Here is a 22,578-nt window from a genome sequence, read left to right on the forward strand (position 1 = left end):
GGGGCGGCGCAACGCTCCCACGCAAACACGCGTAATCAAAGCCGCTTTTTTGTTGTTATTTTTTTTTTGCGTGTAAATCTCCTTTTTATTTAATTATTAGCAGATTAATATAATTTATTAGAATAATTTAAAATAGTCAAGTCACATTTATTTATATTGTGCTTTTTACAACACAGATTGTTTCAAAGCAGCTTTACAGATTTAACAGGAAAATAATGCAACAAAGTTTGTTTCCAGAAGAAAATAGCGTCACAGTCCAGCTTAAGTAAGTTCAGTGATGTTTCATTTCTGTTGTAAAAAAGTTATTAGTTTAGTTAATTTATATATATAGCCGCTCTGGAGAAAACCGTGATGTCATCGTCCAGCTCAGTTCAGTTCTCATATAGTGGTGTCAATGCAGGCAGATCAATATTATTGTTGAATATTAAATTAAATGTGAACCAAAACTCCATCAGGAGGCAGAATGGGGAAAAAAACCTTGGGAGAAACCAGGCTTAGTCGGGGGGCCAATAATACACCAAAATACACCTACGTAGAAACCTAATTAAAGCTAAAATAAATAAATTAAATAACTAGGTTTTTTTTTTCGTGTCTTAATGGTGATAATGTAAAAATAGCATTCTTTGAAGTAGTCAACATTATAGTATCATGTAAAATAAATACCATTGTATATGAATGGTATTACCATTCATTCTATACTATTACCGGTACTATACCATGGTGCCACTACAGTACTTTTCGTAGTGGATTATTCTTGTTGTAACCAAATATTCTGTAAAGGTTTAAGAATTGGTCACTATAAAAAAAAAAAAAAAAAGATTTAACAGTGGTCTTGTGACCCCATGCAGTTCAATGTGAAATGCCTCATTATGTTTCAAAACCCTGAATGCTTTATTGAAAATATGCATACATAACATTTCCTACACAACAATACAAAACAGTACAATCACTTTTGAAATAACACATTTAATGCAAATGGGATGCCCTTCGGACAGGAGCAGTTATCATGACGAAAACCTCTCGCACATCTGATTCACAGTCAAACATGAGAGCAACACACCTGCAGTTAGCTGGAAAAAAGAGACCCTCTTGCATATGGTTAGTAGAGTAACAGTACTACCCCCATCATCATCATCATCATCATCATCAAATGCATTAATAGTATGTCTACTGCTGTAATGAGCAGGCTTGTTTTTAGTTCTTTAAAACAATGAGGAATAGCCAAAGAAAGTAACAAACTGCTCTCAGATCAGCTAAATCAACAGCAAAGACGTGTCACAGTGCACAAGCATCAGCCTGGTCCAAGCAGCAACCAATTATTGTTGAGATTTTATTCAATGTTTATTTGCTAATGGCACAAAATGGTCCTCAAGTAAACAGGCAAAATTCAATGAAAACCAAAACAGGCAGATGTTGCTGAGCAATGCGGAGATTTCACTGAAGCCATTCTATATCAAAATCCATTTTTACAAATCTTCAATAACTAAAATAGTCATTGGAACAATAGAATTGATCGTGAATTGCTCTCAAACAATTGCTTTTATAACGAATTTCTCATAGCGCTTTAGCAGCGCCCAGCTTTTAATATTCATAAAGTTGGCGAGGGTAAACCCTTAAAAATGTTTAATAAAGTTTTTTGATCCAAGTTTAGAAAAGATTGTGAAATAATCTGGACATCCATTTAAACTTTCACCTGCGAGGCAAAGGCCGGAGCGTTTAGCACCATCTTATGACTGCGAAAAGCATATGTGGATGTTAATAAAATTATGGTTAATGTAATAATATACATGTAAAAAAAAAAAAATGCTAACAATGCTTAAATAAAAGATTTAAAAAAAGAGGAGACAAATGATCTGGTTATAGTTTAATATAATGATACAGAGATAAAGTCAACCAAAAAAAAAAAAAAAAAAATATTGTAAACCAAAAAAGTAACAAAAACTTCCATAAAAACAGGCAGAAAAGCATTTCTTTTCAAACATTTAATATCAGTCCATAGCAAATATTTATTTCTCTCCAAAAAGGGGGACTCAAATGCTCGATATTTGGTGTAAACAGCTCAGATCAGGGAATTTAATTGAACTAACGCACAGGCAGAGATGAAATGGTTGTGGATATGTAGTGCGGTCGGAGACGGTTTATTTTAATGCTGGTATGGCTGCTGCGAGAAACATTATATCTGGGGTCTCAGCTCAAATGTTGCTGCATAGGTCATTTAAACGCCACAAACTCCTCATCAGGAGCCGGATATCTGATTGACAGTTTGAGTGTCACAGTATCTTTTCTGTTTAAAGCTGTCGGCACGTTTTCACGCACGCTCTGAACGTGCGTTTCGCTCTCAGAGTCACGTTTCCGATCAATTTTTCTAACTAATATGTCAAAGTCTCTCTCCTGAACGCCACCTCTAAGGTAAGTGGTGAAAACAAGGAACTTTGCTAATAGGTTTCTTTAAAAAAAAAAAAAAAAAAAGATACAAAATGGTTCTCAAGTTTTTGTTCCACAGATGAAGGTCTCTGGGGCTTCGGTCAGATTCTGTTAAAATAATTAATACAGCTAAACAGGGGACACACTCACGCTCGTGAGAAAACAGTGCCACATGCGAACGTACACCAACTTCAGGCACATTTGAACACACACACACACACACACGGCTGTGCTACAGGAGGGAGGCCGAAGCAGAATTTGAGTCCAACACTCAAACTCTCAGAGATCAGAACGTGACCTCTGACCCCTGCTGATGCGTGACGTGGGCCCGGTGGAAACAAATGCTTTTGTGTTCTGAAAGATAAAAAAACAAAAACAAAAAAACAGAAAAACTACAGCACTCCATCATCAACACTAAAAGCCCAAGCTGATCAACTGCTAAAGGAACAAAAGAGAATTGCTAGGACTAGGATTTCTTTTTAAAAAAAGTGTCGTGTCCTTTTGCCGCTGGAGGATTGAGAGCGAGAGGAAAAACATTGAGTGTGAGTTTAAACACCCGGCCGAACCCTGGTCACCCACCCCGGCGCTCGAGCCTGATGGGCGGCATCTTGTCTTCAGGCCTAATGTAAGGGTTATAATGTGGGAACACGATGGGAAAGAGATCAGATCCGTGGTTCTCTCCGCTGCCTCCGGACTCCTGAAAGCGAGGCTCTGGATCTCTTTCGCGTTTGCACTCTTGTGTGTCGTTGTGGAGGAGGGCAATGCTGTAATCGTGTTTTTCTCGGGTGGACTTCGCATATTTCTTGTAATAAGAAGCCGTCTGTTCCAGGGCTGCCATCAACTGTCCATACTGTTGCAACTCTCTGAGAAAATGAGAGAGATATTGACATGTGATTGCAACACTTTTACTCAGCAAGGATCCGTTAAATTGACCATGTGACAGTAAAGACATTTATGATGTCACAAAAGATTTTGGTTTCAAATGAATGCTGTTCTTTTGAACTTTCGATTCATCAGAGAAAAAAATGCATTTTCCACAAAAATATGAAGCAGCACAGCTGAATTTGACATCTATAATAATAATAAATGTTTCTTAAGCAGCAAATCATCATATTAGAATAGAGATCCACTCAACAGGCAAATTGAATAAATACATAATATATATATATATATATAAATTTTATGTATTTATTCAATTATATATATATATATATATATATATATATATATATATATATATATATATATATATATATATATATATATATATATATATATATAAATAAATTATATATATATATATATAAAAAAATATATATATTTATTGTGAAATAATATTATAATTTAAAATGACTGTTTTATATATATATATATATATATATATATACAGTGAGGAAAATAAGTATTTGAACACCCTGCTATTTTGCAAGTTCTCCCACTTAGAAATCATGGAGGGGTCTGAAATTGTCATCGTAGGTGCATGTCCACTGTGAGAGACATAATCTAAAAAAAAAAATCCAGAAATCACAATGTATGATTTTTTTACTATTTATTTGTATGATACAGCTGCAAATAAGTATTTGAACACCTGAGAAAATCAATGTTAATATTTGGTACAGTAGCCTTTGTTTGCAATTACAGAGGTCAAACGTTTCCTGTAGTTTTTCACCAGGTTTGCACACACTGCAGGAGGGATTTTGGCCCACTCCTCCACACAGATCATCTCTAGATCAGTCAGGTTTCTGGGCTGTCGCTGAGAAACACAGAGTTTGAGCTCCCTCCAAAGATTCTCTACTGGGTTTAGGTCTGGAGACTGGCTAGGCCACGCCAGAACCTTGATATGCTTCTTACAGAGCCACTCCTTGGTTATCCTGGCTGTGTGCTTCGGGTCATTAAGACCCAGCCTCGACCCATCTTCAGTGCTCTAACTGAGGGAAGGAGGTTGTTCCCCAAAATCTCGCAATACATGGCCCCGGTCATCCTCTCCTTAATACAGTGCAGTCGCCCTGTCCCATGTGCAGAAAAACACCCCCAAAGCATGATGCTACCACCCCCATGCTTCACAGTAGGGATGGTGTTCTTGGGATGGTACTCATCATTCTTCTTCCTCCAAACACGTTTAGTGGAATTATGACCAAAAAGTTCTATTTTGGTCTCATCTGACCACATGACTTTCTCCCATGATCATCCAAATGGTCATTGGCAAACTTAAGACGGGCCTTGACATGTGCTGGTTTAAGCAGGGGAACCTTCCGTGCCATGCATGATTTCAAACCATGACGTCTTAGTGTATTACCAACAGTAACCTTGGAAACGGTAGTCCCAGCTCTTTTCAGGTCATTGACCAGCTCCTCCCGTGTAGTTCTGGGCTGATTTCTCACCTTTCTTAGGATCATTGAGACCCCACGAGGTGAGATCTTGCATGGAGCCCCAGTCCGAGGGAGATTGACAGTCATGTTTAGCTTCTTCCATTTTCTAATGATTGCTCCAAAAGTTGACCTTTTTTCACCAAGCTGCTTGGCAATTTCCCCGTAGCCCTTTCCAGCCTTGTGGAGGTGTACAATTTTGTCTCTAGTGTCTTTGGACAGCTCTTTGGTCTTGGCCATGTTAGTAGTTGGATTCTTACTGATTGTATGGGGTGGACAGGTGTCTTTATGCAGCTAACGACCTCAAACAGGTGCATCTAATTTAGGATAATAAATGGAGTGGAGGTGGACATTTTAAAGGCAGACTAACAGGTCTTTGAGGGTCAGAATTCTAGCTGATAGACAGGTGTTCAAATACTTATTTGCAGCTGTATCATACAAATAAATAGTTAAAAAATCATATATTGTGATTTCTGGATTTTTTTTTTTAGATTATGTCTCTCACAGTGGACATGCACCTACGATGAAAATTTCAGACCCCTCCATGATTTCCAAGTGGGAGAACTTGCAAAATAGCAGGGTGTTCAAATACTTATTTTCCTCACTGTATATATATAAAACAGTCATTTTAAATTATATTAATATTATTATATTAATTACCATTATTATATTACCAGTTTTAATGTATTTTTGATGTAATAAATGCAGCCTTGGTGAATATATATAAAATACTTAAAAAAAAAAAATATGGAATGGCAGTGTATATAACAGTTTACAACTTCAACATAATTACTTAAATTATTACATAATTATTTTATATTTAGTCCAGACCGGTTTTTAAAGTTAACAGACTGTACTAACAAAATTCTTGTTAACTTATGACGGAAGTACTATTCATTGGTAAAAAGCTTCAGTCACAACAATATGGTTAAGAACCTGTTTGACTGACAGCATAATGGCTTTTGTTAGTCCCAGTCTTTAGAACAGCATTAGAAATACTGCTATAGTGACAAAACACTGTTTCTGTCCCTGTTCCAGAAAAGTTAGCTCATGCATTCATGACTCAGTCACTCGCAACACTCGTCCGGCAGCCTCAAATGAGATTACGTTGTAACAAAGTAGTTAAAAAAGGCCTTCAAAAATGCTTTAAGTCAACATAAAAAAAAGATACAAATTCACAAAACCTATTGTACTTCAGTAACATAATGACATCATAAATGTTGAGCATGTGAACGCAATGGCCAATCAGAGGCGTTTAAGAATCCATTCAACGGCACTCAAAATGCTAGAGGGAAATGCTGGTATCATCACATTTTTTCAATTTCAGAACCGTACCGAAGTCGGTACTTCTGACAACACTAATGATTGCTGCAATAAAATGTAAAAGTTTTCAAAAACAATTTGAGAATTTTTAAAAAAATAACTTTTGATAATATAATAATGTTAAAAATTGACTGGATTGTGAAAAGTTGAGACGGGAAAAATACAAAAATTAAATGACAATATTTTTTTCATAATGTGTTACACAGTCAATCCTATTTACTTAAGAATGTTATTGAAACTCACATTTAATTAGATTATTGTTGTCTTTATTGTCAAGTATTATTGAGAGTGATAGTACTTTTTGCTTGTGCATCAACTACACTATTACACTTGCTGTATATTCTGCGACTGGATAGTATGTCTGTACCATTGAGGCCGTCCAGCTCTTGTGCGTCCAGGAAGGGTGCGGGTCCCCAGATTCGGACTGTGCCGTCATCAGAAGCGCTGGCCATAAGACTGGGAATGCACGGGTTCCAGCTGACACAGTTCACTGTGCGTGTGTGTCCCGTCAACTCCACGATCGGCAGCTCACTGCGCTTGTGCCAAATATATACCTTATGATCTGAGAGACAGAGCGAGATTGAGTGACACTCATTAAAAATACACCCCGAGCAAAGAAGCTGAGGAATAAACTCAGTTACCTTCACTTCCGCTAGCGACGAAGTCCTCGTTGTGTCCACCGAAGCAGGAGTGAATGGTGTAGAAACCCTGTGTCACACCCTGAAACTTCCTGACCAACACGCGGTCCTGTAGGTCCCAGAGATGAACGCCCTGAGACAAACACACACAAGGTTTGGTTAGGACACAGTGTGAGACACATTCGCTTATAAACACTGAACATTAGTAAAACATCACAATATGCAAAAAAAAATAAAGATAACATTACTGCAATACAATTTAAAGCAATATTCTTGAATAATTTGAAAATTACTTAAAGAAACTATTATTTAAAAATAACTACTATAAAAAACTATCATTAATCAACATCGCTGCAATAAAATAAAATGTTCTCGAAAATCTTTTTTTTATTATCAATAATTTAAAAGCTAAAAAGCATTCAAATTAATTTAAAGGTAGTAAACATAAGCAAGTATTGCAGCAATAAAATAATATCTTCAAAATGAATGAAAATCAACTAGAAAATGAATTAATGAAAAATAATCGAAAAAATGTTTTATTATTATAATATTTAATAATAATTATTAATGAACTACTATTCTTTTATTGTTAAAAACACGAATTAAAACAAAGTAAACGAATGAACCTAAGTTCTAGACCCATATGCTTACCTGAGTTGCAACATTTAACAAAGCTAATCTTCCATTCTTTGAAACAGTGAAAGACATTATAGGATGATCCTCCTGAACTCTAGAGTAGAAACAAATAGAGAAGTGAAAGTTCAGACACAGTTTCCAAAACTCAGAACCATCTGAAAAATGAACAGCTGCTTACATGTTTCTGTCTGTTAGGTCCTCGAAACTGTATCCCCGGATCCGCTGGTGCGTGTCAGAGGCGAGAACAGTCCGGCCGTCGTTCATACACCAGAGGCACTGCACACGCACGCCTTCCCACGACTCCAACAGGTTTCCGTCAAGATCCTGTCCAAGCACAACCAACAAATCAACAAGTCAGGTCACCTTTATTTATATAGTGCTTAATACAAAGCTGCTAAAATAGTTTTAAAGGGGTGGTTGATTATGATTTCACTTTTCTAACTTCAGTTAGTGTGTAATGTTGCTGTTTGAGCATAAACATCTGCAAAGTTACACGCTCAAAGTTCAAAGCAAAGTAAGATATTTTCTTTTACAGAAATCGCTTTTTAAGGACTACAACAAACGGCTGGTAGGGACTACAATGAGCTTCTTCACTGGTTAGTGACCTCACTAACCCTAAAATTTACATAAACCCGCCCCTGGGAACGCGATTTATAGATTATCATGACAGTATATGCTAATCAATGACTAGAAGATAGTTAGCTACATATCAGCTACATAAATTCATTCTATTTTCAGTGCATGTGTGTGTGAGGTAATCTAAGCTGCTTAGAAAGAGCTCTTGTAGCTCCGCCCCCTGTGCCGGGAGCAGCAGCTCATTTGCATTTAAAGGGACAGACACAAAAACGGTGCGTTTTTGCTCACCCTCAAAAAGTGACAACTTTAACATGCTATAAAAAATTTCCTGTGGGGTATTTTGAGCTAAAACTTCACACACACTCTGGGGACATCAAAGCCTTATTTTACATCTTGTGAAAAGGGCATTATAGCACCCCTTTAAAGCAGCTTCACAGTAATAAACAGGAAAATAACAATCAGTAATGCAAAATTCTAATTCTGCTGTAAAGAAGCTCTAAAAAGACAACAGTGTCATTATTCGGCTCAAGTCAGCTCAGTTCAATAACTGTAAAGTCCATCATTACTAAGCTAAAGAGAAGCCTGTCAAATCCTGACAATCAAACCCCTTCAAGTCCATTTTGAACTTACACATTGGTAAAACTGCCCTCTCTGTCCTCCTGTAACGAAGCGCTTGGCGTCGGGGTTCCAGGCGACACTGGTCAGGCTGTCCTCATGAGACTGACTCATCTTTGTCCGCAGTTCTCCTGTCTGATCACCAGGTGGAAGAAGAGAGTCAAAGGTCAGAGTTGAGCTAAAATTAAAGTCTTTAAGCTGCGTTCAATATTGAATACTTCAGAATTCTATATAGTATATATGAAAAACAGTACGCCAACAGAGTAGTATGTCTGAATACATAGTATTCGAAAAACAGTAGGCGAAAAGTCCCCGGATGACCTACTCCTTCCGGTGAGATCCTGAATTGTGCATATGATGGACACTATACTATCCCATGAGCCCACGGGAGAGGATTTATGAATAGAGGTGAAGGGACGCTACTGACGCTGACATGATAATGACAACATGGCGGATGTAGTACGTCTGGATTACATTTGTACTTATACAGATATATAGAACGCATTTTTTTTAAGTTCAAATTCAAAAGTAGTGCCTGCTCAAAGTATGTAAATATTAAATAGTATTAATATTTATTATTCTATTGTAAAACATCTCAATCTAATTTTAAAGATAGTAAATAAATCACTGCTGCAATAAAATTTAACAGTATTTTCAAAAATAATTGAGAAGTGAATTCATGAATTAGAAAAATCTTTAATAATTTTAATAATTATCAATACTCAATTTTTTTATTTAATTATAAAACAAAAAATGTAGTAAATATAAGGATAATATGCTACATTCAAATAGTACTTTCATATTAATTAGATTTTTTTTAATGATTGAATTTGAAAAAAATTACAAATCAGAAAAGTATGAATAATTTTAAATTGCTATAATATATAATGATCATTATATTATTTAATTTCATTATCAATATTTTCATAATTATTATTAATATATACTACAGCAAAAAAAAGAACATATTTTTTGATTTTGGATATTGTAGTAATGACATAACATGTCTAACATACGTTTTCTCTTTTTTACTTCCAACAAAAGAAACTTTTTGCAATAAATTGAAGAGCAAAGGTTGTGTATTACACACCTAATCAATGCTTTTTCTATGTATTTAATCATTTTCAAGTAGCCAGAGAATGATGGAAAGTGTCTCAAATGTGGCTAAATGATCCTATCATGCTTTAGAACAATTCTACATCAGTAAACAAAACGATCACAAACAAACTAATAATCCACATCCACCAGTAAAATTTATAATACAATCAATTAATAAAATAAAAATACTGAGCCAAAAGAAAATCTTCATGTGCAATCGTCATCTTGTAATTGCAACAATGACTTGAAGGTAGCATTAGATCAGCCCAGATGTAGATTAGCATATTCTGGCAAATCAGAATCCAATAAGATGTGCACTACGTTTACCTGAACGTTCCACAGCCAGAGCTCAGAGCAGTCGTCTGGACCGCAGGCGATCAGGTAAACGTCATCAGGACTCCAGGCAAGATACGACACACCGTACGCGTGACCCTCCAGAGTCCGTAAGAGCTTCAGTTGATGCGAGTCCTGTGTGTGAGAGTGGATATTTATACCACACCATCCCACTTCAAACAGAGCTATTCAAGATGTCAACTCTCACTGAAAAAGTTTGACTCCCGAGATGCTCAAATGTTTCGATGCATGTCCACGTGAAAGACGTCCTCACTCACCGGCTCCACCTGCCAGATGATCACGGTTGTGTCCTTCGAGCCGGTGGCAAGTTTAGTGCCGTCGTTGGAGAACTTGCAGAACCAGACTTCATTGCAATGCTCTGTGAGGATCTGCTGTGTGTAACAGGGAAACTGTTTCCTGCAAACACAAACACGGAGATGTTGAAATCGTTGAGAGCGGAGGAGGGTGTGTGTGTGTGTGTGTTGCGTTCGAATGTGTAAACGCAGCACACCTGGTGCAGACATGATCCAGCAGTAAGGACACCGAGTCCAGACTGGAGTCCAGTTTGGTGTTGTGATAAAGGCAGCGATCTCTCTGCATCTCCACAGCCTGTCTGAGCAGCGTCTGCAGCCGCCGAGGAGGCAACATCACAGAGGGGGGCAGGTACGCTAAACGATACACACAAACACATGAGTAGAATTAAAATAGATTATATGAAGTTAATTGGAAACAGTGAAATATTGTGGGTTGTGCTTGTATACTAGGCTATACGCTGAAGACAAAAATACCCTCAAATAGGAGCTAAATCTGACAAAATTTCCATTTTGTGATGAGCTTAAAAGCAATGACTTTTTTTTTATTCTAAAAGTTCAAAATCATTAAAGGGGTGGTATAATGCCCTTTTCACAAGAAGTAAAATAAGTCTTTGATGTCTCCAGAGTGTGTAAGTGAAGTTTTAGCTCAAAATACCCCACAGATATTTTTATATAGCATGTTAAAGTTGTCACTTTTTGAGGGTGAGCAAAAACGCACCGTTTTGTGTCTGTTCCTTTAAATGCAAATGAGCTGCTGCTCCCGGCACAGGGGGCGGAGCTTCAACAGCTTGTGTCATTTTACCTCACACAGACATGCACTGAACATTTCAAAAACTTTTAACCTTTTATGTTCAAACCGAAGTCAGACAAAGATGGAGAGACTCAAGAAGAAGTGACAACATGTAGACAACATTTCTGAATGGTTAATTTGTGAATTCATGTAGCGTATATGTAGTTATCTACTAGTCATTGATTAGCATATTCTGTCTTGATAATCTATAAATCGTGATCCCAGGGGTGGGTTTATGTAAATTTTAGGGTTAGTGATGTCACTAACCTGGGAGGAATGTCATGTAGTTGTGTGTCCATCAAAGCTTTTTTTCCACGCGGCTGGCGTGTTTTTTCAATTGTATTCAATGGGAGCGCCGCGTTTTTAAAACGCCATGAGCGTAACGAGGTGCTGAGCGTCTTTTTCACGCTGAGCGTTTGGCATTTTTTACAGGTTGCCGAGAGTTGAAGAATGTTCAACTTTTGGTAAAACGCAGCGCTCATCACTGTCACTTTTTACCCAACCGTCCAATAGGGCTGCACAATTAATCGAATTTCTAATCGCGATTGCGATTATGGATGCCACGATTACGTAATCGTTCAAAGCCGCGATTACCAAAAAAAAAAAAACACTTTGCGTGCATTTAGAGCATGTTATGAGAGGCGAATCCCAACTACTTCAGAAAACCCAGCAACTACCAGGCAGTGACGTATGTGTATTGTGTACGCTGAAATAAAAAGTCTTTCACCTCAGAAAAACGGACGTTCCTGTCATGTCAGCCGTTAGCTCTTCCATTGTACGCGCAAATGCGGAGGCGCGCGCTGTGTATAAAGTGCAAAGGAAACTACGAGCATGCAACGTTGTTACGGTGTAAATTAGTAAGTCACGAAATAAAAGTAAAATACCAATAAATCACGTTACTGGTATGTCGTGTGCTAGCTGAGAAGGACTTGCATGCAGGTATGATTTTCATTCTATTCACCAGGAGCAGTTTACATGTTTCATTAACAGTTCCTTTTAATATTATGTATTCACCATGGTAACTGTCATTTCAATATTAACCCCAAAATGCCACTTTATTTTCACTTTGTGTTGTTTTTTATATTTTTAAATGACTGTGGTGGCTCGCTCATACCAACATTGTATTAACAAAAGCTAGTCTGGGACTGCTATTTAACAGCTTTAGCATAGGCCTAATGTTTATTTTTTCTTTACTATTAGTCATATTCTTACAATTTATGTGTATGTTAAGTAAAGGGGGATAGTGTGTATGTTCACAATTTTTAAGTAAACATGTATAATAATATGCAATATATATATATAGCCTATTATATATATATATATATATATATATATATATATATATATATATATATATATATATATATACATACATATATATATATATATATATATATATATATATATATATACATACATATATATATTCAATGTAAATTGTAATAATCGTAATTAATAATCGCAATTAGAATTTCAAGGGAATAATAATCATAATCGTGCAGCCCTACCGTCCAATCACAGTGGAGGAGGGGCGGGACTAATACCAAACCGACCAACCGTGTCCGCCACATTCTGCTTGTACAACGTACGTCAACAGATGACAATAACAAGCATAATAACGGAACAAAATCATTTAAAACAAGAGCCAGAGAAAATACATTACATTGTATTGACATTTTAATATAGAATCAACACAGAAACAAAATATGTGTGAAATGAGATACTAGTAACACTTTCGCGGATATTCCGTATCATAACAAGCAAAGTGTCTCAACTGAAAAAAAACGCAACGCTGGCAAAACGCTCTCAAGCGCCCACAGCTAGGCGTTTTCAGCAGAGCGCCTTTGGTGGACACACGGCCTTAAAGCAGTGATTCTCCAGGTGGGCCGTGAAATAACTTAAAATAATTTCAATATATTAATATAATTCATATAATGTAATTAACATAGCACCAGCTCTCTCGTACGTATACTGTGAGTGTCTCAGATTTGGAGCAGCCCAAGCTGTTTCTTATTGCGTTCTGTGAAATGCAGACTCAAAACACCCAACCGCTTCATGAACATGGGATACGCAAACTGCACCTCTCAGCTGGATAAACAAAACCTGTTTCGCTAATATAGTGTTGATGGATGACGATTGTAATGAAGGTAAAAGATGATTACAGTGACATATAGGAGTCGTATATAGACCCTTTTACAGTTGGTAAACACAGTGACGTATTTGTGTGGGCGGAGCTTAGCTGGAGGCAGAAAGATCCCTCTGGCCGCTTCACTAACGTTAGTTTGCAAGTTTTGTTAGCTTGTTTTTTAACAATGACTGGAGAAAATCCGATTTTGTCTTAATGTGCAAGGTCACTCACTGTCCAGGATGCCGATTGTTATTTGCAAAAGTTAATTTTAACGGACCGAACCAGATGACCGTACACGCTCAGTCAATGTACGAACTGACAGGATTAACGTTAATGCTACCTCCGGTTGAGTGGCCTGACTTCTACACCTACCCGATAGAGAAACTGAGGGTAAAGAGAAACTGAGGACATATAAATATATTTAGATGCCTATAATATAACTATGTGCTGAATGGTCATGTAAAGACTTGTGTGGTGCGATCCGCAGTTCTGCCTAGCCAGCACCAAGACGACAATGTAAAGAGTGACACTACGGTGCAATTTTAATGATATGAATATTTTCTAGAAATAAAATTTCCAGATACAGCATACTCATTTTTCATTGATTCTTGCACCCAAGAACACAACAAGATGACTTTTAATAATAAAAATAATAATTTAAGCTCCTTATTATGTAGCCGAATCTGTGCTGGTTTGTATTGGCCGCCTCCAGTTTTCCGTTTGTTTTGCCTCCAGCTAGCGCCGTGACGTAAGCGCAAAAGGGGTCTATTAGGCATACGCTCCAAACAAACACGATTGCTTGATCTGACAGAGGAATTGTTCACTGATGACATCGACCCGCCTTCAGATTGCACATCCTCACATAATATATATTGCTAACTGTACTATCAAGATTATCCTGAACGGATTTTTTTGGACTATAAAGTTAAGAATGAAATGGTCTCTGCTTCACTCCAATTGTCACGTTTTCTGTCACCATATGACATTTTTCTCCTCAAAAGCTGAAACGATTGTTTATTCAGCACGCAGTTTTTCCGTGACTGTCCAAAGAATGTGAATATGAGGCACGCATTTGCTTGTCTGTAGCCAAGCATCTGCCATAACATTCTAACACCATATCGCTTAAAAGCGGGGTTTTAAAATGATAACCCGGGGTTAGGCGCAGTGTGAAAAGCCCTCAGGAGACTATAGTATGTCCTCACATATAGATCTCTGTAAATGTGTGTGTTTGTATACTAACCCTGGAGCTTGTCCAGTAATCTACAACGTGATCCAGCGCCTTTTCCCTCCCATTCCGCCTTTGCCTTCAGATCCTCAGCATGGCTGCACATCAGATACCTTAAAAACACACAGCAAATCAGAGTGAGCCATCGACACAGATCACAGTGATTTTCATAGTACAAGATCTATAAAGAGCTCAATAGTAATACATTTGAGCAATTAGGGCTAAAGGAATTTCCCTTGCAGTGATTTTGAATAGGTAATTATCACGATTTTTAAAATGATTTATTTTTGCTATATAAATAAGTGTTACAATGTGGTCAACAGGCACGAAGATGGGGATTCAAAAACAAAAGAGGCTTTATTAATAAATTAATGAACACGCAGGAGAATAAAGCAAACAATGCATAAACGAGAACTGAACAAGAACAACTGAAACAGGGCTATATAAACAGGTGAAGGAAAGTAAACTAGACAAATGTGAAACTAATATGTAACTAAATAAACAAATAAGGACATAATCAGTAACCAATGAAACCGAAACTAAACAGAGCGGGGAAACAGGAACTAAAGGAAACAGAACAGAATGTCAAAATATTGGTCCACAAAACAGAACATAAACCTGACAATAAGCTTGTTGTACTATTGTTTGTATAGTGTACAGTTATTTCCAATCCTCAAATCTGACTAGACGAGAGGCTGAGACTTGATATTTCCCAGTAGTATCCAGTATCAGACCAGTGCTGACGACATTCATGGGAAATACCCTTAAATGTTGACAGGATGCTCCAGCAAATATTTCACTTTTCTATTCGGACATGGCAAACCTTTTTTTTTTCATGAATATATGACTCGCCCTGAAGAAGTATAGACACAGGTAATTGCACGTTCTCATTCTCTCTCTCTCTCTCTGTTTAGACTTGTTTAGTGCAAATCAACAGAGCCTCTGTACAAATCACAATTGTACACGGAGTCTTAAGAACAAAAGAGCCAGTTGGCGGAAAAGATGTGTTATCATTATTAACATTCATTACTCAAATGAAATGTAAAACAAGAACGGCATAGCCTTATGGAAAAAAAACAAGAAAACACGCGAACATCGCGGTTGTGGCGATTACTTGCATTCCTCTGTGGTTGGCTTGTACGTATCATGGTATTATAATATTGTGGTTACCGCGACAGCCATATTAGCAATAACAAATAAACCCTTTAAGACAGGGAAATTGTTTATTATTAACAATGGCAAGTATGTTAATGTGTCATGTTTAGTACCCGCTGAGCACGTGGATTCGATCAGTGTTGTATTTGAGTGGAGTCAACTCTCCTCTCAACACTTGCAGAGCTTCCAGAACTTTTCCATCCTCCAAATACTCCAGATACTTCTGCTGTAAAAGCAGAAACTTCATCCGCTAGAAAGAAAGAAAGACTCACTTCAGTGACCCAATCATTTATCATACACATGGCAGAATAGTCCACTTTACATTCAAACAACAGTCAGAACTAATATGGAGACACAACAAAAGACATGGTTACAACTAAAATGGCACAAATAAACCTGAGCCCCCTTTTGAAGGACACAGACAATGTGAATGCAAAGACAACTAGGTTCTTGTTCAGTTGTTTCAGTTCTAAAGATTAGAATTTGGTCCTTTGAAGAGGAAACACCCTGAGATCGGGTCAGGTCAACAATCTCAAATCTGTGTAGCAAGAATCCAGAAATGACCAGTTGCAACTTAGCTTAGTAACTAGGGGTGGGCGATATCTCGATATTTACGATATATCGAGATATTTTTTAAACTCGATATGGATTTTGACATATCGTATATATCGATATATTGTTTATATTTAATTCTGATTTCGCCAATTTGCTTGTTTGCCTTCTCTGTGCTGTGCTCGCCCCCGCCCTCGCGTGTTGTCTCATTCAAGTCCCCCGAGTCCGGTCAGGCACATCAATCTTTCCCCGCCCAGCGAGTGCTTGAAGTGCGTCAGAAACAGTGCGCGCGCGATCAGTTGTTGTTGGTATTTTTTTGTGTAGCGTCGCCTCTCGCCGCATTGCTTTTGTTTGAGGGCGCTTAACACTCACACTTAACATGCTCCCCTAGAAACGGGCCTGGCAGCTCGCGCCAGCTCTAGACACGTTGAAAGTTTCCTGATTGTGACGGATGGCCGAATTTACATGACACATTATAAATTAGCATTAGCCTAAGTTACCTATTCTGCTATATACAGTGCCGAAAAGAAGAGAAGAAGATAAAGGTGGATAAAGACAGAGGTAAAGTGATGTAATGAATGAACAGTTTATCTAATTGCATAGTAGTCAGATACTATAATTTAATGGCAGTTATTTTTACCTTAAACTTTATGCTAGCAGTTGTTCTGAGTTCCCCAGAGGCCCCAGACAGTGTTATTTTGTAACAATCATGTCAATTTTTAGATGCATTTTTATCACTTTTTTTTTTAATTAATGTTTTACTCTACAGTTGTGCAGTTTTTGGGGGATATATGGCATTTTTTTTATTTATTTGCCAAAATTAGTAATGATATTTCTATACAGGTTTATTAAAAATAGTACAATATGTATTATTTCTTCCTTTATTTTACAGTTAAATTATTATTTTTGTATACAGGGATTTTTTTTTTTTTATGCTGCAGAAGCACTTTGTTCCTACATGAACAGCCTACCTATTTGCACTTCAATAAAAAAAGACTGTGGTATTTGGCATATTTGTTTTTGCAGTAGTTTTTGGGGGGTTATTTTTCCTGTAAAGATATCGAGATATATATCGTATATCGAGATATAGCAAAATATATCGAGATATATTTTTTGCTCCATATCGCCCAGCCCTATTAGTAACTATAAACTAAGAAATATTTACAGAACAGGAGACTCACTGAACTGCATCAATAAGCTCATGTTTTACCTGACAAACAACAATCCTTTACACATAGAAGATGAAGTTGACATTTACACTTATTTACATGTTAAGAGAAAGAATAATTTTATAAATAATTAACTTGTTAGCGGCTCTTCAAAACCAACCCAAACTAAAAACTGTGTGTCAAACAAAATCAATCATAATAAATAAATCTAATTTCTTATGTTTGTTTGTATCAGTATTTATTGATATACTGATATTCTGAACGCTATTTACAAAAAATACTTTCATGATTATTCATTGCATTTCAGTGGAAATCTATTTTTACCATAAGCTGTTTGAGGTAAAAGAAGTTAGAATAAACTTTAACAGGATAAACTGAAATTCACTGTTTCAACAACTTCTGCTCACAAATTTGAAGGCTGCTACTGGATCATTGAATGTAAACATATTATGCAACTATGCATTACTTTACAAAGAGCTTCTGACCTACTAGCTACGTTCTGCCTCAAGAACATGTGGTGCAACCAAACTTAATACAGAGTTAGAAACTAGCCAGAACTTACTAAGCCTTTAGTGTGGGCTTGACGTTCCAATTTAAGAAAGAACATATGACAACCCTATCCAGAATGATTTCTACAACACTTGTTCCAGATGAAGCTTCTGAAGCTTTCAGCATTAAGAGTGCATGTGGCCGGGTCTGGTGGTCTTACCACAATAGCGTTGGGTGAATGCATCAATGCTTTTAGCTCATTGAGGTCGTTTTCAGCCTGTGTCACAGAAAGAAACAGAAGCATCAGTTCAGCATTTTGTGGAAAAATACAATCAACCATAGTACAGTCACACCACATAGATTTTACTTTAAAACCTTCAAGCTTGGTGACAAAAGTCAAATCAACTTAAAACTCAAAATGGTTTGAATGTATCCGGACACTTTATTCATACTTCAGTTCTCTGAATGTCTTTGCACTAGTGAAGTGCATTTTAAAGAAAGATTAAAAATCAAACTTTAAACAAAAACTGATCAAAATGTGCAAATGATTTTTTTTTTTTAAAGAGCAGCATTTTCTGCACAAATTCCATTTATAAGATGGAAAGAAGCATTAGGTGTTTGTAAAGTTGCCTGTATAAACAGAAAGAAAACTAGTAAAGAATTAGCTGGAAAAATAGGATTCAGCTTTTCCACTGTTAGTTCAGAAGACAAACAAAAGAAATCCCCAAATCCACAGAAGTGACTGAAACAGTTCCTCAAGCCAGGAGCACAATTTCTACATAGTTTGTTTTATCCCACCACAAACTCTCAAAAAGTCAGCATGATTATTGTTTCTGCCAGACATCTTAGAAAATCTTGGTTTCAATGGTCCAAACCCACATCCAAACTCTCCTAAAATCAGGTGAGAAATGGTCAAATAAACCTACTCCTCCTTCCTGTACAAAAACAGCATATCTGGATTGTTTTTATTTTTAAACTACACTGCAGATAAATATCTGAATCCACTTTTCAAACGACCCCGGACTTTTCTTTCAGTTTGGTCATGAGGTGTGAAGGAAAGGGAAAGACCTGCAATCATGTACTTAAGAAACATCATACCTGTGGTTAGAGAAAGAATGGCTGAATTCACAATGGAGCCAAAACCAAAACTCTCTATGCATGCAAAACCACATAAATCAGAAAGAATTAAGGTCTCTTTTGAAGGACCTTTCACAGCTCCCTCATATACATATTTACATGACCTTTGACCAGATGTTCACCCATCAGTCAGCATGTCAGACCTTAATAAACATGGCGCATTCTACGCCAATAATGTGAATTTTATTTAATGAGGAAAAAGGAGTCACTTTATCCATTGGGAACTGACTGGATTGGTTGTTTTTTGTTTTTTAATTTAGCACCACAGCTACCATGGATATATTCATGATGAGAGACAAGTGGGGGAAATAGAAAAAATACAACAAATCAACAACATATAATAAAAAAAAATCATTTAAAATGTAAAGTTTATCTTTGATTTAAAAAAATAATAATCTAAAACTAAATCTAGCCTCACTTCATTAAACATAGGAATTCAAAAGTTGTTGGAACATTAGCCAAAAGTAAAAGACTAGTTATCAGGGTTTCCCAGACATATTTCCCATTTAACAAATTCCCATTTATTAGATCAAATTTAGCATAAGTGGTTCATACAGCATTATTTTTGGTATATAGTACGGTCATCTGTAAATATTTTTATTTTCTCTGCTTTATAAGCTGCATGTGTTCACCTCTGACACATCAGTTTGATACTGTAAATGTGGTTTCATGTTGCACGATCACCAAACAGCAGAGTCTGATTCAAGACGATCCTTTGCTCCTTTATCAGTGTTTGGTTCGAGTGTCACGCACACATTCATTTAGTGAAGTTCAAAAAACACTCGCTCATGGTAAAGACATGTTTTGCATAGTGAAAAGTCGTGTTCAACAATCATTAAACTTCTGCCATGAAAACTCTCTTGTATGATTTTTAGAAAATCTTAATTTTATATTTTAGAAACTTGAATAGAAACAAATATTTTCCATACTGTTTTCTTTTTTCCATACTTTTCCAGACCAGGAAATTACTCTGATTCAAATTCCATTCTTTTGCAAACTGTGTAGGGACCCTGTATTATTATGAAAGATTAAAAATACAAACATATTATCTTTAACATGCACTGATGCATCGTGCAAAATAAAAGCACGGAATGCAATTAAGAGTGCACTGAAAAAGTACATGGGGTAAAACTTTGATAACCACGATAACAGTGACTATCTTTCCTGACAACTTTGAATCTAACCCATAAAAATGACATAATCCCAGGGTTCATTGCATGATTAAATGCATGTTTGAGCTGTTTTAACTAAAAGCAACTTGCACAAGCATATCTAAAAATATAAGCTATATATAACCTGCATGTATTCACCTCTAACGCATCAGTTTGATACTGCAAATGTGACTTTGTTGTGCCATTGTTTTGTCTCAAGGCACATTTATAAAAGCTACTTAAATGTCCTAATTGAACTAAGGCTTAATCTAAACCCCAGGCCTAAATATGTCATGTGGAATAAGCTCACCTTGTCCCATTCCCCTTCCATGACGTGGTTCCGAAACTTCGTGGCTGACGGATGCTCCAATCGACAGCCAGATTCCTGCATCAACAAATCCACCGTCTGACTAAAAGAGAGACAGATAACACATCGCTCATTTATTACACCTTTATCAAATACCATAACTAAAACTAAAGTTTCTATTTGCCATCTTTGAGAAAAACAAAAGCTAGTTGTTCAAGTACTGTTGCCATCTGAAGTTAAAAGGCCAACTATTAAACTTAATGAATTTTTGTCTCTAACACCGATTATTATGTTTTAACGGTTTCATAAAAGCAATAAGACACAGAGGCCCTGCTACGTAATGAAAATAATCATTTCTGAAGGGATTCTGGGTGATTTTGTGTGCGATTACCTGCGGCACTCGGCCACGTCACAGTTAATATCAAAACAGCAGCACTCTTACAACACTCGTGTGTCATATTGCTTTAATACAGTCATAGTCATCCTCAAGTTATTCACTCCTTTTTATTTACATATATTTTTAGGTTAACAAAGACAGAAAACCCAACAGACAAGCTGAAACATGATGATGCAGTAAATAGGTCGTTACAGGTGAAGGTTTCTAGAACAGAGTGAAAGTGTTTTGAATGCAGGGTCCCACAGAATGACGTCATGCTATGATTACAAAAGAGAGAGAGTGTGTGTGTGTGTGTGTGAGGGGGGATGGGAAGGATGTTTGCAGTTTTCTTGATGTTTTCGGCTCATCTTGTAGTCTAGCTCTTGGGTGTGTGTGCTCAAGCACAGTGATCTGGATTGTGACTGTTCAGAATTCATGTTTGAGGTTTGAATCTGAAAGGCAGCTGATGGATTTAGCAGATCTTCACTAAAATTAGATTCAGCTTCTTTCTAATGTAAACCAGCTGCTACACACACACACACACACACACACACACACACATTCCACAGCCGCCATTAAAACGCAAAAACACACAGAGGATGTCATCCTGATTTGGTGTAGCATAAACACGCATATATCATGTATTAACAGAAATATGCTGATTTTAATTAATTCATCTTAACATTTGACACCACTAAAGCAAAAATACGCTTTCGGGCCCCGAGAAATACATGACACACACGCACAGCTGTCATCTGTGATCGCACCTCTCTTTGTTTGTATCTGTCTGACATTCTGGTTGAATTATAGATATTTGTATATTATTTTGTCGGGGTATAAAGGTTGTGATTGTCATTAAACACGACATTATAAGATCGACGTCGCTCGCTTCGATGATCACATAACGGCTGCGGTCTAGTTGAGTCGCGCGCTCGACCTGTCAAACCGGGTTTTACCAGAACCGACTCGGTCCGGTTGTGCTCCTCATTACCGCAACACTTACTTCAGCCCTAACCCGTGCAGATGCTGTCCGATGAGGCGAATCACGTCCTCCTCCGACTGAGACAGGCGCTTTTTCTTCTTCAAGGAACCCGAACTCGTCCCGGAGGCCCCCGAAGCCGAGCCCGCGTTGCTCTGGAGGCCGTTGGCATCTCCGTTCGTTGTGCTGGCTGGGTGGTTTTGCTCCTGTCCAGTCCCGTTCGACTGCATGTTAGTGCCGGTTCGGCTGAGATGGGTCGCTAATGGCAGGCCCGCTGAAGCCCCGGGCTCTCCTACTCCCTCCGCCGCCGAGGCTCGGTGCTTCTTCCGCGGGGGCGGCGACGCTCCGCCGGTGTCCGAGTCGGAGGAGGAGGAAGCGGAGGCCAGAGTTTCCTCACCGAGAGCGGCCGTGGTTAGAAGCCGGTGAAGCCCGGGGGAGGGGAAAGAGGCGTCGGGCTCCCGCGGTCCAGTGCGCGTTTCGTACGAGGGTCGTTCGTGTTGTTGTTGTTTCTCTCCAAACAGCTGCAGATCTAATGGCGTCCAGACGCACTGACGTCACCGGACATTCCCCTGCTGCCTCACTTCCGGACGGCGCTCCAACCAAAAGGGGGCGCGCAGAGAAACTTAGCAGCAGAGACTATTAATTCATCAATAATTATTTATGATCATTTATAGGGAGTTTACATAGAACAGATGATCAGAACAGCGGGCCTGTTAAAAATCTATAAACTGTTTTTGTTTGATAAATCCCTACAGTCACCATTCACAACCAATCCCAATCAACCATTCATCCAAGAT

General features: G+C 37.6%; 1 protein-coding gene across 1 annotated transcript; it reads right to left on the minus strand.

Annotated features, from left to right (window-relative positions):
- Positions 1-869: 869 nt before the first annotated feature.
- wdr26b (WD repeat domain 26b) lies at positions 870-22,422 on the minus strand. Its single transcript, XM_081378808.1, has 14 exons — positions 21,806-22,422; positions 20,430-20,529; positions 18,052-18,108; positions 15,735-15,871; positions 14,482-14,579; positions 10,521-10,677; positions 10,288-10,426; positions 10,004-10,144; positions 8,594-8,713; positions 7,566-7,711; positions 7,403-7,481; positions 6,755-6,884; positions 6,481-6,675; positions 870-3,287 (listed from the first exon to the last, which is right to left on the minus strand). The coding sequence occupies exons 1-14, from the start codon at positions 22,009-22,011 to the stop codon at positions 3,262-3,264; spliced, it is 1,731 nt and encodes a 576-aa protein (XP_081234934.1). The 5' UTR covers positions 22,012-22,422; the 3' UTR covers positions 870-3,261.
- Positions 22,423-22,578: the final 156 nt, after the last annotated feature.

The sequence above is a fragment of the Scardinius erythrophthalmus genome (genome assembly GCF_964197995.2).
Source record: "Scardinius erythrophthalmus genome assembly, chromosome: 11".
NCBI classification, from domain to species: domain Eukaryota; kingdom Metazoa; phylum Chordata; class Actinopteri; order Cypriniformes; family Leuciscidae; genus Scardinius; species Scardinius erythrophthalmus.